General features: G+C 50.0%; 1 protein-coding gene across 1 annotated transcript in view; it reads right to left on the bottom strand.

Moving 5' to 3' along the window:
* The window catches only part of LOC147729493 (uncharacterized), a 2015126-nt gene that overhangs the window by 1138169 nt on the left and 860568 nt on the right, over positions 1 to 16389 (bottom strand). Inside the window, 1 exon segment of the mRNA XM_086954003.1 lies at positions 13792 to 13913. Within this exon segment, the coding sequence (XP_086810129.1) occupies positions 13792 to 13913 (122 nt within the window).

Below are 16389 nucleotides of genomic sequence, written 5' to 3'. Positions count from 1 at the left end.
AAATGTGTAAATGTAAATGTGTTAAATGTAAATGTGTTGTATTTGTATAGCGCGAACAGTAACCCGTAAGCATCCCGGGGCTTGTACTCCTACCACAAGGGAACCCCTCCTGGCTTTTCCTTGTGAGGTGTCCACTCCTGGGCATCCCATGGTGAAACCAGGCATCCCTTGTGTATCTGGGGCTGTTGTGGAGACTAAGCAAGCTATTGCCCAGAGTTGCAGCGTGGGGCCCATGCTTAGATCGGCAGTGAGGCGAGAATATCCGGTCAGAGGAATTTAAGCCAGATCCCGCCGAGGCAGGAATCGAACCCTGGTTCCTGGCCAACGCTCTGCATTAAGGTCTGCCGCTCTAACCATTGAGCCACACTTCTCCACTTGTGGAAGGCTGTGATTACCTTGGGCAGGAAAGAGGGTCTTCTCCGCAACACAACCTTGTCCGGATGGACAGAAAGGAAAGGAGGTTTAGAAGAAAGAGCCTGGAGCTCACTCACTCTCCTGGCAGAGGTGATGGCAACCAGGAAAGCAGTCTTAAGTGTAAGAAGACGGAGAGGACAGTTATGAAGCGACTCAAAGGGAGCGCACATCAGGTAAATTAGAACCAGGTTCAAGTCCCAATGGGGCATCACGAAAGGAACAGGAGGGAACATATGAGTGATGCCTTTTAAGAATCTGTTAACAATCGGGGACTTGAACAAAAAAAGCTGATCAGGTAGCCTTAAGAAGGCAGAAAGGGCAGAAAGGTAGCCCTTGATAGTGCACAGAGCAGATCCCTGCTGGGCAAGAGAAAGAAGGAAGAGGAGAACCTCAGAAAGGGGGCAGAGAGTGGATCCACAGCCTTTGCTGTGCACCATGCCACAAATCTGTTCCACCTGCAGGCGAATACCGACTTTGTGGAGGGACGCCTGGCTGCCAGAATCACATTACAAACTTCAGGAGGCAAATCAAATGGCCTCAACTATCGCTGCTCAATCTTCAAGCATGGAGGGGAGGCTGGACAGGTTTGGGTGGAGGACCGTCCCCTGGTGCTGCAACAGAAGTTCCTACTGAAGAGGCAGTCGAATTGGGGGATCGACAGACATGCTGAGTAGCTCTGGATACCAATATCTTCATGCCCAGTCCGGAGCCACAAGGATAACCTGATCCCGGTCACGCCTGATCTTCTTCAGCACTCTGGGCAGAAGTGGTATAGGCGGAAAGGCGTACAACAGACAGCTACTCCACTCTCGACAAAAAGCGTCTACGAGCTAGTGCTGCCTTGGTAATTCCAAAGCGCAGAACTGATGACATTGCACGTTCTCTTCTGTGGTGAATAGATCTAACCAAGGCTCTCCCCACTGCTGAAAGAGGTCTTACTCCACGTCCGAGTTCCAGCGCCACTTGTGATCCATCATGCACCGACGGCTCAGTTCGTCCGCCCTGGCGTTCAGGGAACCTGCTAGGTGTTGAACCACCAGGATCACGCCCTGATGTTCCAGCCACTGCCAGAGGCGGAGAGCCTCCTGGCATAGGGTCCACGACCCCACCCTGCCCTGTTTGTTACAGTACCACATGGCGGTGGTGTTGTCCGTGAACACCTGCACTACACTCCCCCGGATAGAGGGGAGGAATGCCTTCAGCGCAAGCCAGATAGCCCACAGCTCCAGAAGGTTGATGTGGAGCCAGACACCAGAGGCCTCTGATCTCTGTCTCTCCCATGTGGCCCCCCCAGCCCTGGGGGGGCGCGTCCGTCACAACAACGTGCTCCGGTTGGGGTATGGAGAGGGATCTGCCGCTGACCCAATCGCGGTCCGTGAGCCACCACTGCAACTGTCTGGCAGTGCCCTCCGAGATCAGGACATGGTCGGACAAGTTGCCCTGATGCTGGGCCCACTGAAACCTCAGGTCTAACTGCAGAGCCCGCATCCGCCACCTGGTGTGATGCACCAGAAGGATGAAGGAGGCCATCAGCCCCAGGAGCCGCAGCGTCACCCTGACCGAGACTCGGGATAACGGCTGAAAGATCGGAATCAGAGCCTGAATATCCCGAACCCGCTGTTCGGGAGGATAAACCCGAAACTGCACTGAGTCTATAACTGCTCCGATGAAGAGGAGCTGCTGAGAGGGACACAGGTGTGACTTCGGCACACTGATGGAGAACCCCAGCAGGTGCAGGAGGTCGACCGTAGTCTGGAGGTGGCTGACGACTGTCTGGGGCGAGCCCGCCTTCAACAACCAGTTGTCGAGGTAGGGGCAGACTGAAACCCCTAACCTGCGCAGATGAGCTGCGACCACCGCCATCACTTTCGTGAACACCCGTGGGGCGCTGGTAAGGCCGAAGGGTATCACGGTAAACTGAAAGTGCTCGTGGCCTACCGTGAACCGCAGGTAACGCCGGTGGGCGGGCAGGACGGGGATGTCAAAATAAGCATCTTGAAAGTCCAACGCTACCATCCAGTCTCCAGGGTCTAGGGCAGCTAAGACCTGAGCCAATGTCAGCATCTTGAACTTCTCCTTCCGGAGGAAGCCGTTGACGTTCCGTAGGTCCAAGATAGGGCGTAGCCCCCCTTTGCCCTTCTTGGGTACCAGAAAATGGTGGGAGTAACAACCACATCCTACTTCTGGCCCAGGAACGCGCTCAATGGCCCCTTTGGCCAAGAGGGCCGTAACTTTCTCCTGTAGAAGTGTCAAGTTATCCCCCTACACGCGGTGATACTGCCGTGGCATGGTTGGAGGGGACGTCTCGATGGGGAGGAAGTAACCCCTTCGGACGATTTGCAGCACCCACCTGTCCGATGTGACAGTGCGCCAGTGGTGGTGGTGATGGCGAACCCTGCTCCCCACTGGCATCACATGGGCCTGTAAGCTTGGACTAGGAGGGTTTTGAGGCGGATGCTGCAGGGGTAGGTGTGGACTGGCCTCGCCGTTGTCCCCGACCCCCTCAATGGCGGTTCCCACGTCCGCCACTGCGCTGGATGTTAGTCTGCGGGCCGTGGCTGGCTGGACGTGTGGGAGCGCCCCTTCCTTGGCCATGAAAGGAGCGAAAGGCAGCCGTTCGCTGGAGCGGGGCCGAGAGGCCCAAGGACTTGGCCGTAGCCCTGGAGTCCTTAAAGCGCTTAAGCGCATGGTCTGCCATGTCGCCAAAGAGGCGACGGCCATCGAACGGCATGTCCATAAGTGTGTTCTGGACATCAGCACAGAAGTTGGCGGACCTCAACCAGGCGTAGCGACGAATTGCCACCGTTGTTGCCATCGCTCTGCCTAGTGAGTCAGTAGTGTCCAGCCCTCTCCGGATGGAATAACGCGCCGCATCTCGGCCCTCCACAAGGGCTTGGCCGAGTTTAGCCCGGACCTCCACCGGGCATTCTGGCAGCACGCCCACGACCGTATCCCAAGAGCCACGCAGTGTTGACTGACCGCAATCCGAGACTCAGGGAGGAGAAAACTTTCTTCCCGTATTGCTCGTACCTCTTGGATTCCCGATCGGGGGGAGCCTCCGGGAATGCAGTTTGGGAATTAGAGGCCTGGATAACCAGACTCTCGGGGTGGGGTGGGTAGACTGAAAGCAAGGGTCGCCCGGAGCCGGGCGATGGCGCCTGGCCACGTTCCTATCCACAGGCTGACCCGTAGCGGGCTTGGACCAAGTGCCCAGAAGAACGTCTGATAAGGCCTCATTAAAGGGCAGCAGAGGCTCGGCCGAGCTTGACTGCGGTTTAAGGACCTCAGTGAGGAGGTTAGTCCTCATGGCCACGACGGGGAGCTCAAGGCCCAAGGCCTTGGCTGCACTCATCAGGACCACACTATAAGCATCCCCCTCCTCCATAGCCACGGTAGGAGGGGAGACAAAACCAGTGCCGGGCGAAGTGTCCAGACCACTTGCCTCCCCAAGCTCTCCTGTCCAGTCCACAGAAGACTGACACTCACGTGCCAGAGGGTCCTCAGACCCCTCCCAATCCCCCTCATCACAAATTGCCTGGTACTGAGGCTCAAAGGAATCTCCAAACGGCGTTGAGAGCGGCTCCGAGTGGCGCCGCTCCGACGCCGGACCCGAATCGAGAGTAGGACCAGGGCTGGCGTCGTCCTGGGACAGCGCCGGTGGTGACACCCTTGCGGCAGGCAACGGCGAGGTCGTGAGGTCGACCGGCGGCGACCCGGATCAGGAGCCGGATCCAGTGGGGCCCTGCGGCGTCGGGACCGAAGTCGCCGATGGTGCCGGGGCCGAAGCACCCGATGGCACCGGAGCTGAAGCAGCCGGCCTGCTGGAAGGCCTCGATCTCCTTCGGCGTCGCGTGCTGCCCAGGGACCGGCGGGTATGGAGCAGGCCGTGACGCCCGCGGCTCCGGCAGTGCCGCGTGGGCGGTGTCACCCGAACCCCCGGCCGCATCGCGCGAGCATCGGGGGGAGTTCAAAATGTTCTAGCTATCACGACAAGAATTTTTGATTCTATTAAGGACACGGAGGCGAGGATTATGCTTTCTCATTTCTTTACTGCAACAACAGCAGCCAATGAAAATGAAAGTACACAAGTAAAAAATAACATTTCTCATGAGGCTTTGAACCACCCCTCTCTTACAACAACCAATCACAATGGTATCATGTCTATAAATCCTGGAGACACTACTCCGGCCTCCTCTTTCTTTGCGCGAACAGTCAGTAACAGTCTCATCACATTGAAAAGTTTATTTCTGCAACGGAAAAAACAGATCCACCAGAAGTCTCAACGGAGAAAATCTGAACAGCAAAGCAAATCCTCCATCCGGAAGGAGTGGCAGCCAAAACCACAGGCGGTCTTCAACTCTTGTTGGAGTCGTTCCCTAGAACAGAAAAAGGAAGTTTGAGAAAACTTTCCACCACAACCTAGATCGTTGTAAGGGTGGGCAAAACTGTTAGATAGAAACCACGTAAATAACAACAGTTGCATAACAGTCCCAACGGGTGGGATAATCCTCGCCTCCGTGTCATTAATAGAATCAAAAATTCTTGTTGCGATAGCTAGAAAATTTTGTATTCTATGGCAGGACCGGAGGCTTCTGATTATGCTGGTTCAAAGCTCACATTAAAGCTCGTCAATCACAGCATCAGAAACATGAGAAATCGGTTTGTAATAAAACACTTTAAACATTGAATCTGAGGACCAGTCAGCTGCCTTCAGAATGTCCTCCAAGCGGGAACCCAGTAAGTAAGCCATAGAAGCCATCGCACCCCTCGCAGAGTGTGCCCCATAAGCAGAAATATCAATGCCGGCTTCCGACATGATCCACCTAACCCATCTGGCTAAAGTAGCAGCAGCGACTGGCTTGAACGGTTTTTGAATAGAGATCAATAACTGCCCCAGGGGATCTGACCTGTGTACACTAGTACGCTCCTCATAACATTTAAGACATTGAAGAACACACAGCTTGCCGTTATGAGGAAAGGCTGGATAATCAACTGAACGGGACATGGTCTTAGTACGTCTAGTATGACAAAGGATACACCTTGGGGTGAAAACATCCTCACAGCTAAATCCAAAGCTCTGACATCCGAAACCCTCCGACATGAAATGAGGCACAACAACATAGTAAGCTTGGCAGAAAGCTGTTTCAGCGACAAATCACCATTATCGGGCCAGGATTCCAACAAATTCAGAACCTTAGTAACATCCCACATGGTGGAATACCTGGGCCGAGGAGGGTTGGCCACACTCACACCTTTAAGCAACTTACACACCAAGGGATGCATCCCCACAGGTTTACCATCTATGTGGTCGTGACCAGCAGAAATAGCAGACCTGAAGTTGTTAACCGACCTGTAAGCCAGGCCAGAAGTCGCGCACTCTGACAAAAAATTCAGTACCTCTGTTATATTTGATCCCACGGGATCCACCTGTTTTGAAAGGCACCAACCCACCCACTTCTTCCAAGAAGCAGAGTATCGTTTTCCGGTGGAAGGAGCCCACGCCTGCTGCATAAAGCTGGAAGCCTCTCGTGAAAGGCCTGCAAGGCGTTCATGTCTCCGGAGAGCGTCCATACCATCAATGACAGCTGGTTCTGCAGGACCAGGGGATGGCACACTCCCACTGGGTCCTGCAGAAGCGTTGGGAAGACTGGGAGTCGGAAGGGGAGGTCTATTGACAATTCCAACAGTGTGGGAAACCACGACTGAGTCGACCAATAAGGCGTCACCAACACCACCGTCGCCTCCTGTCGGCGCAGCAACGCCGCTACTCTCGGGATCAGTGCAAACGGTGGAAACGCATAATTCCTTTGTTGTCCCCAATGGTGAAGGAACGCGTCCGTCCCCAGTGCCATTGGGTCCGGTCTCCAACTGTAAAACAGGGGAAGATGGGCATTGAGGTGCGAGGCAAACAGGACTATCCGACATGAGCCTCGTAGCGACATGATCCGGGAAAACAGCGATGGATGGAGCCTCCAATCGCTGGAGTCCCGGAGAAAACAGGAATGCCAATCCGCTACCTGATTGAGTTTCCCGGGAAGGTATTCCGCCACCACAGAGATCTTGCGATCCAGGCAGAAGTGCCAGAATTCCTTCGCAATGTGCACCAACATCAGGGACCTCGTCCCGCCCAATCGATTGATGTATCGCACCGCGGAGACATTGTCCATCCGAAGGAGAATACAACAGTTGCTCTTCAGCGGTGAGATAGATCTGATGGCAAAGGACCCTGCCAGAAGCTCTAGACAATTGATGTGAAGTGATAGTTCGTCTGCAGACCAACGTCCTCCTGTGGCAAACTCGCCGCAGCGAGCGCCCAAGCCCCACTGGCTGGCGTCGGATTCCACCACCACATCCGGGACCGCGCCGAAAATAGCTCGGCCGTTCCAGGCTGACATGTGGTCCAGCCACCACTGAAGCTCCTCCCTGGACTCGGGGGAGAGAGGGATCAAATAATCGTAGTGAAAGTTTCTTTGCAGGTAAAAGATCTTGAGCCTCTGCAGAGCTCTGTAATGCAAAGGGCCGGGAAAAATGGCCTGAATCGACGAGGCCAGAAGGCCCACAATTCGTGCCAGAACCCTCAAAGAAAACTTCTCTTTGGCCAGGGTAGCTGTAATCTCTCTTTTGATCGACCTGATCTTTGAAAGGGGAAGGAGAAGCTGGGCCGAGACCGAGTCTATCAGGAAGCCCAGGAATTCCATCTGCTGATTCGGTATCAGCACCGATTTCTTGGTGTTGATCACGAATCCCAGATTCTGCAATAAGGACGTCGTCCACTCCAAATGCGTGAGAAGGAGGGACCGGTCCTGGGCCAGGATCAGCATATCGTCTAGGTAGACAATCAGCCGAACTCCCATCTCCCGGAGGCGGGAGACCACCGGCTTGAGCAGTTTGATGAACACCGAAGGGGCCGAGGACAGGCCGAAAGGAAGTACCTCGTAACAAAACCAACGCCCTTTCCAGGCGAACTGCAAAAACTTTTGATATGATGGGCAGACAGGGACCGTCAAGTAAGCATCTTTCAGGTCCAGTCTGACCATCCAGTCGTTTTCTAAGAGAAGGTCTCGCATAAGATGGATGCCCTCCATCTTGAAATGGCGATACGTGACAAAGGGGTTGAAATCCCTCAGATTCAGCACGAGGCGCTGACCGCCTCCTTTCTTTTGAACAAGAAAGACGTTGCTGCAGAAGCCTCCCGGGAGGAAGGGTCCCACAGCAATGGCCCGTTTTGCCAAAAGCTCGTCCAGTTCTGAGTCTATAAAACTCTGTTCGAGATGGGAAAAAAGGAGAGGACGGGGGGGGCTGAATGGGGCAAGACACCATCTCTATCTCGTAACCCTGGACGGTCCGGAGGACCCACACATCTGAAGTGAGAACTGCCCAATTCTTGACAAAATGGCGTAATCTTCCCCCTAACGGAAGTAAAGGAAGAGAGACACTTACCGGACGATTGGTTATCGAAGTTCTTGTAGCCTCGATTGATTCCTTTGTTATAGCGGTCCCTGAAGCTGCGTGATCGGGACGGGTAAAATCCGGCTTGATCCGGTTCTTGAGTGTACCCTCTTCCCAGTCTAGGGACGTAGCCTCTGTGAGGACTGGGATTTGAGTAGCGGCCGGTCGAGCGTCCTCTGCCACGCCCGGCCCTACCAGAGACCTGCAGAACACGTGTCAGCGAGGCCTGAGATTTGCCCAAGGAAGCAAAAGTGTTCACAAACTTGGCAATATCTTTAACAAAATTGTCCCCAAACAATTGTCCTTCCGCCAAAGGACCCGGTTCCGAGGAAGCCAATTCCACCAGTTGGGGGTCGATTTGGAGGAGGACGGATTTCCGTCGTTCAGAGGCCAGGGCGCAATTCCCGTTCCCAAGCATACAAATGGCCCTCTGAGCCCAACCCGCCAGAACCTCCGGATGTATGGCGGCACCAGTCTCCTGCGCCTGCAGGGCCAACTCCAGGATCTTGGCCAACGGGCCCGAAAGGTCGAGGACCTTATCTTGGCACGTTCTGAGCGTGCGATCAATCCCTTTCTTCGGCTCTTTCTTATACTTCTTAAGAAAAGTGGTCATGGAAGGGTCTATCTCTGGCGTGATAGCCACTTTGTGGGGTAAATCAGGGCGTGGGCATTCAGATTTTAGGCGGGAACGCACCTCTTTGTCGAATCCCTTGCGGAGATGAGTCTCCAGATAGGCCCCACAGCAGGAGGGGGAACCCAGTCGGACGATCTGGGTGGACAATGTCCGTTGGATCGAATGAAAAGGGGGTGGGGATGACCGGTGAAGTGTGCTTGCGCTTTTTAGTGCGTTTGCGTGGAGCGGCATCCGAGGAATCGGTATCGGTGCCGGTATCCGCAGTGGTGATAACCAGGGGGGAATTGGGGGGAGAGGTAACAGGCTTGTCCTCGGACCGGGACTCCTGAGACTTGTAAAGTTTTTCATACGACTGGGCATGAGGCCAGGAAAGGTCCAGAGCCGCCTTCTTAAGGGGAGGGGGTTGAAGTGGATCTTTGCCCGGAGCGGGCACCGGCTTATCCGGGACTAGCAAGTCCAACTTCTTGGCCAAAGGGGAGAGGGCCGAGGAAAGGGCTTTATCTAACTTGGCATCAAGTTTCTTGTCTATGATATCCTCCATGGAGTCCCCTTCATAGAATTCTTGTTGGCCTTGAAAACCATACGCAGCATCCTCCTCTTCGCAGTACTCAGCGTCTGCCATCGCAACCAGGAATCCGAAATTCCAACTCTAATCCCCAGCGGGAAGCAAAAAACCAGCCCAAGCAGGGGCGTCGATGATGGGGGGTGCCAGGCGCAGGAGCCGGAAATACTAGGAAAAGACAAGAGCAAGGTACAGTCCCACTCTAGGACTATCGGAGGAAAAAATGAAAAGGTCTCTGAATCTTCTGGAAGGACAAGATCAAGCAGGTAGGCACCGTCGCTTGAACGAATGTAAGCTGCCAAAAGCACGGAAATCGCCCACGGCTCCTGGCCCAAGCTGGGTCGATCCCCACTTCAGCCGGGGGCAGAGCGTCGTTCTGGCACCTTCGAGAACTGCGCGTGCCAACACGGCGTGCGTGGGCTCCCCGAGACGTACGTAAGGCCTCAACGGCTCCGACGTACGCTCATCCCCGAGGGGGGGGCTAAACCCCTCACTAATGCGGCTAGCCGAAGCGTGCGCCGCGGGCAGCGATGAATGGAAGTCGGGGAAGGGACGGGCCTAAGTGTGCAACACGCGCCACCAAGGGGAACGGGGAACGGAGCGAAGCTCCGGTCCCAATCTAAGAGTAATACGGACAATGTACCATTAAACAGTGCCAACAGAGAGCGTGAAGCGATCAATCAAATCATGCAAATATACACGAGCAATAAATAACAATAATCAATGGCATCAAACAATGCAAAAGGCATAAGTCAGAAGTGATAGGGCAAACATGAAAGGAAAGAGCACTTATCTGGGCTGCGGAGCAGCAAAGAAAGAGGAGGCCGGAGTAGTGTCTTCAGGATTTATAGACATGATACCATTGTGATTGGTTGTTGTAAGAGAGGCGTGGTTCAAAGCCTCATGAGAAATGTTATTTTTTACTTGTGTACTTTCATTTTCATTGGCTGCTGTTGTTGCAGTAAAGAAATGAGAAAGCATAATCAGAAGCCTCCGGTCCTGCCATAGAATCAGAAGAGCAATGATGCCTCTTCGACTTCTTGGGCCTCTTACCTGAGGACTTCGAGCCCAAAGACCGATGATGACTCCCAGAACAATGGTGACTCCGGCCCCGCGACCGGTCCCTCGACCTCCTTTCGGACCGGGACCTCAAGCAGCGCGGTCGGACTGCCAAAGCTTGAGTCGCTTACGGGCCCGCTCCCGTCTAGCTTTAGACGTCAGGACCCGGCAGTCGGAGCAGGACTTGTTGTCGTGGTCCGGGCCTAGAAAGTGCAGGCACCGGCGATGGGGGTCGGTAAATGACATCAGTCGGTTGCAGACGGCGCAGGGCTTAAACCCGGGCATCCCTACCGGCACCGTCGGAGTCGAGAGACTTCGAAAGTAGATCAAAAGGATCGTAAAAAGTTAGTCAAAAATTGACTAGGGTACAACTTTTTCTGGATCTGCGCTTGCTGGCGCGGAAAAAAGAAGAACTGACTTTAGCGCGCGGAGGCGGCGTCTAAGTACTCCGACGACATCATCACGGAACCCACGACGCCGACGACGGATGCGGAGCCGCGGACGACACCTTCCGACGCGCATGGGTACTGCTATGCAAAAAAATTCGGGATCCAGTCTGACGCCTGGGGATATTCTAAGGTAAGGAATCTATCACTAACGTGTCTCTTTCAGATATAAAAGAAACAACTAGCTACGCTGCTCCAAAGACAATCCGGAGATCTAAATAGTCATCCTGAGTGAAAAAACACTTCTGCACTAAGAAAGCTGTAGTGCTTAACAATTCAACATCTCAAAGTGCAACAATATCAGATGCTGGATTTAAATCCTTAAACCTAAAGAGCAACGACAGTGGTTATAAAAAAGAGAAGCAAAAGACCTAAAATAATACAAGTGACTAGCTGTGAGTCGTTGAATTGCTGACTCTGCATGGTTGTCAAATAAACAAACACCATCAAAGGTCATATATTTTAAACTCTCACCAACATTCACAGGGAATATCGACTCACGGAACCAAGCGTGTCCACACTATGGTTCTATCAATAGAATCAGTGATGTCCATTATCAATTTAATATAAAACTTTGCCATCTCACGCCCATCTTGCACAAGCTGAAAGAGTTCAGCCCTGACCCCTTCAGGAAGGCAGGGAACCAGCTGGGTGAGGAGTCCCTTAAAGCATACAAAAGACCTGCCTAACACACAAAATGTATTTATTGACCTCAAAGCTGAAATAGCCGAATTAAAGATTTTTCAGCCACACAGATCCAACCACCTATATTCTCTACCTGATGGAAGTAGAGGAGAAAACATCTGGATTCGGCAAAGCCATACCAGCTTGCATGACAAACCTGTTAGCAGAAGGGTGCCGGGAAAGACAGAAAGGGTCATCCAGAGCAGGATGATACCGATGGGAAATGGCACAATCAACAAGTTCCCAGAAGATTATCATACAGAGATTTTCCATAGTAAAGGTTACATACCTGTCACTCCCTGATGAAACTGATCAAACAAGGGTTCGGATGACAAAGTCACAGGAAGCTGCGATTCCAAGACATCAGCAGCTCTTCTACAACTCCAGCAAAAGCTGCAGTAGCCTCCGTCGCCATTTGAGAAAGAGAAAGCCGATCAGAGTCTGGAGAGGGTTGCACACTACCATACTCACCAAATGCAGCCCATGAACCTTCCACAAGAGGGTGAAGAAGACCAACCAACCGGTTGACGTCACTGGCGTCACCTGAGCCCCCTTGCAATAATGGAGGAACAGCAACAGAATCGGATCCGACTCTGGAATGCAAAGGAGAAGATACAGGAACCGCAGTGTTTATGAGTGGCATCCCCGGCGCTGATCGACATCGTGTGGCATTGTATCATCATACACCGTAAGCGGCGCCTCCGGCGTTGACCGACGTCGAGGTGGCGTCTCACCCACCTGCGGCGCCAACTGACAATAGGGCGGCGTTGCTGACATCGCCACAACTGGTAGCTGCACTGGGTTGTGCACCGACGCAGCAATGACCATAGCCATTGAGTCGAGTCTAAACCCTTTATCTTCTTCGGGCCCAAAGGCACTCCAGGGAAGGTATATACACAAAAAGGTCATGCAGAGCATGATAGTATGCCTGCATTTGGGTCATAGTCGCCCCGGCTCCAGGACAAGGAGGTAGGCACGAGCAGTCCCAAATGGTCCATGAAAATTAGCTAAACACGTGATGCGCACACATACACATCTACACGCCATAGTAAGTAACCAGCGCCAGGACACCTCCGGGTAATTGCGTGCTTTAAAAATCTCCATAACATAACATACCATAGTAGGGAGGGAAAGCATAGACAGCAGACATTAAAGTTGTAAACATGATGGGGCTGGCACATCTGGTGGATGCCTGTGGCACTGAAGACACAAACTTCAGGTCCAATGCGGGGAATGTTGCATTGGTTCCCGTAAATCAAATGAGACGTAGAGTCAACCCTGGCTTCGACTCCGAATCACCGAGCAAAGTGTCTTGATCCTGTTCAAATCTTTGTTTTTATCACACTTCAGAAATACAAAAAAAGTGATGTATTTTTGCTTTTCTAACTGCCAAATGTGTACAGTTCATTTACAGGTATTTATATCGTGAGTGTTACGAAAAAATGACATCCTAAGGCTTTCCTTTCACACTTTTTTTTTTTTGTACGGAGTTTTATATAGCGCGAACTTGACCCGAATCGGATATCAGAGCGCTTTACATTGCACCAGTTGCATTACATGAGGACACATTCATTTTGTTATTAGGCATGGAGAGATTAAGCGATTTGACCAGAATCACAGGATGCTCAGCGTCGTTGCCGAGACTCGAATCCAGTTCCCCAGATTTGAGAGCGACCGCTCTAGCCGTTAGGCCAACTCCTCTCCCTGCACTTTATGGACCTCCGCAAGATTGTCACTTGATTTTTCTTTCTCTGACTGCAAACTGCGAGGAGTTGGTAAACACCAGTCCCCATTAAAAAATAACAACAGAAGACAGTATGATATTTGACCTCTGTCTTGGGAGTGCAGCAAATGTGACAAGATAAATACAGAATTGATGGTCATCTTAATTTATTGCTTGGACTTTTGTGACCCAAAGTTTTGAGAAACACGGAATTATAGAAGGTTGTTCTCAAGAGGATAGACATGCAAAGGATGGAGAAAAAGAGACGCAATTTAAAAGAAAAAAAAGAGAGGTGACCATCGGATGTTTTAAATTATGATTAGTTTTCATGCCAGATTTTAGGAATATAGAGAACATTTTTTTAGGATACCATGCAAATAACAGACGAAGAACTGTAAGGAGAAATAACATTATTTGCATATGAAGATAGTGTTATATTAGGAAATGTGATAGTAAACTGTTTAAAGGAACAGTGGTGTCTTTCTATTCATTTACCAATTTGCTCACTTAGCCTTGAGATAAACGACGCTGAAAAGCTTGTTTGAAGTGATCTCTCTAGTTCTGCACTTTGTGTTATCATTGTGTATTCTAATCTGCCAGTGACAAATCTTCACAATCATTTTTTTTAAAGCTGCAAAAACATGTCTGTATTTTTTAAAAATAATATGATCATGTCACAAACGATAAGCACCCCTGACATTCACTTTTCATGCTTACATCTTGTGCGCAAGTAACGTTATCATGCATGTACACAACACCTTACATTCACACGAGTGCAAACCCTGGGTCTACAGGTCAGAAGTCGGGTGTCTCTTGTTACCTGATTTTCTCGAGCTGTTCATTGCAAAAGACATGGATCTTGAAAGCGCTGCGGAGAGCATGCGTGCATTCATCCTCCAACTTATCTCCAGGGAGACCAAAGATACAGAGAAAGGTGCAGCCCTGAGGAGAAATGCAAATCGTACAGGTTACATGAGACATGTTCAATATCTGTTACTTGACACGTGAACTGCAGCCATTAAGCGAAACAGTCTCTGCCCTTTACTTGATATATAAACAGTACCTATTGCACAAAAGAAATACTATACCTCATACTTGAGACATATACTATACCTTATGTCTGAGACATGAACTCTCCCTGTCCTCGTCCATCTTACTGTCCCTGTCCTAACACAGGAGCAGTTCTCCTGCGGGACAGAAAGCTGTTATCAAGCCCAGCTGAAAGGAGTTGCCCGCAGATGGTAATCTCTCAAGTTTTTCGAGGCTCAGGATTGTATAGTCTGCTCCTTTCTGTGCCAAACTGATTTGTTTATCAGTAAGGTTAAAAATGGAAAATAATGACGTTGTGTTGATTAAACGCCAAGGCACATAGCCTGAACGAAGATTTTGCAGCGTCCAGCCTAATTGTACAATAGAACGTTATTGAGATTCGCCATGCTGTAACATTAGCAAGTCTCAGTCTATTATGTCAAAGGCAGAAGATACAATATTGTCCAACGAATATATTCTGGAGGACAGAGTCATTAACCCATTGTCCACTACAGAAAGTGATTTTTCCAAATTAATACGATCAATTTCTCGTATTTTTTCAGCTGTTTCAATTTGTGTGACTTTCCAAGCCTCGTTGTACGCAGCATAGATGCTGGCCGCTATGAAACGTTTTTGACGCTGTTTGCGTGGTCCAAGAATGAAATCGCGCAAATCAGCACCATCTTTTAGTAAAGACAAGTGTTGCTTAATTTCAGCCAGTGTGGATGTTCCTAGCCATTCGAGGCAGAGTTTCCCTGTATGTTGTTACTATCCCTGGATGTTGTCTCTGGGAGTATCTAAGGTCTTGTCTGGTCATTTTTAACCCCTGTGTTTTGTTCAGGAATCTATCTTGACAGTTGTTTGTGTCAGTAGGCCAGATTAACCACTTTTTCCAATCAGGATGTGTTCTTTTAAAATGTAAAATTTGTGATACGTCTATCTCAATATCTGTTGTTGCATTATCAGGTATTGGCTTTGGAATAGACGGTTTGTTTAGGTCTTTGATCCTAGCTAGACCAAGACAGGATGTTTGGTGAATTGTGTCATTTAAAAACATCATTTGTTCAGGTATCATGCAGGTTCTGAATAGTGCTTCAAGGCCTTGTACCTGCCAATCTTTTGTACCCCAAATGGTTTTAGTTTCAATGTTATTTTTCCAATAATCAAAACCAAATGTCATCATTTTTTCATAAAATGCTTCTGAATATATTAATTTAGTGTTTGTCAGCATTGTTTTCATTCCTGTTTTATCTAACAGTTTGTAATAAAACGTTTCTGCATCACTGGTGTTAAACCCTGAGAAGTACTTGAATTTCTCAAAGAATGCTTTAGAACTGCTTTTAGGTGGTGTAGCACAATGTTCCCATTGATTATACTTAAAAACATTTCTAGGCTGTGCAGATTTATGCAAACAATGATCGCCATAATGTGTGTAGCAGAATAACTGTTCATAACTAGACGAACCTTGTAAATAATCATGTTCTGTAAATCTAGCTGACATTACTAAATCAGACATCATGTCATTATTACTGTTAAAGTCCCAATCATCAGAGAATGTACTAGGTTTTACAAAGTCACTTAAGGAAACCTTCAGTTGATGAGGATACTTCAGGATCTCGACCGGACCATAGATCTCATAGTCAGTTTTCTCCCATACTACCCCACCAGGTATTGGAATGGCTGTGACATTTACTGTTGACAGTTCTCTTTTCTTCACGTGGGATGATCTCTGTGGTTTGAGGACTAGGTTGATGTTCTGACTTGCTGTGTCCATTGTACTATATTTTCCCTCAATGAATTTTCCCAAACAAAGTACCATGATGAGCCAAAGCAGGAGGAAAAATACACCTAGACCGAACCAGAACTCTAACCAAGGGGAAATAAGGTACATTTCCTTCAGTTGATGAAAGAGTTCCGTTGCTTTTTCTTTAAAAGTCTTTTTTGTTTCTGGCATCACTTCGGGGTCATTTTGATCTTCAGAGAAGTTCTCGAAGTTGATGAAATAACCAGAGGCAGTTCTGTCAATTGTTGGGATTGTTCTTTCAATCTGTCTCTCGGTAGCACTTTCTGATGCCACATTATTGTAGACTGGTGTTTCTTGACGAACTGTTTCAATCTGTGTCTCAAGAGGCACGAGTTCCATGGCATTATTGCATAGTCCTTCTCTGTGCACTGCAGGTTGATCGAATGTGACTAGTCTTTCAGTTTGAACCTCTTGGATTGTTGCAAGTTTGGGCATTCTCTTGTTTCTTGGGAGTCCACTGGGCCTACTGTTGATTATAGGCCACATGGTTGTGGTTTTACCAGGTCGATAGACACAACTCTGTTCTCCTTTTTACCAGCAAGGGGCGGTAGTACTACTGATCTTGTTCCGGTGACTGCCAAGACA

Source organism: Lissotriton vulgaris, chromosome 2_1, assembly GCF_964263255.1.
Source record: "Lissotriton vulgaris chromosome 2_1, aLisVul1.2, whole genome shotgun sequence".
Classification (NCBI taxonomy): Eukaryota; Metazoa; Chordata; class Amphibia; order Caudata; family Salamandridae; genus Lissotriton; species Lissotriton vulgaris.
Note: the sequence above shows the minus strand (reverse complement) of the source record. Positions and strands in the feature narration are given on the sequence as shown.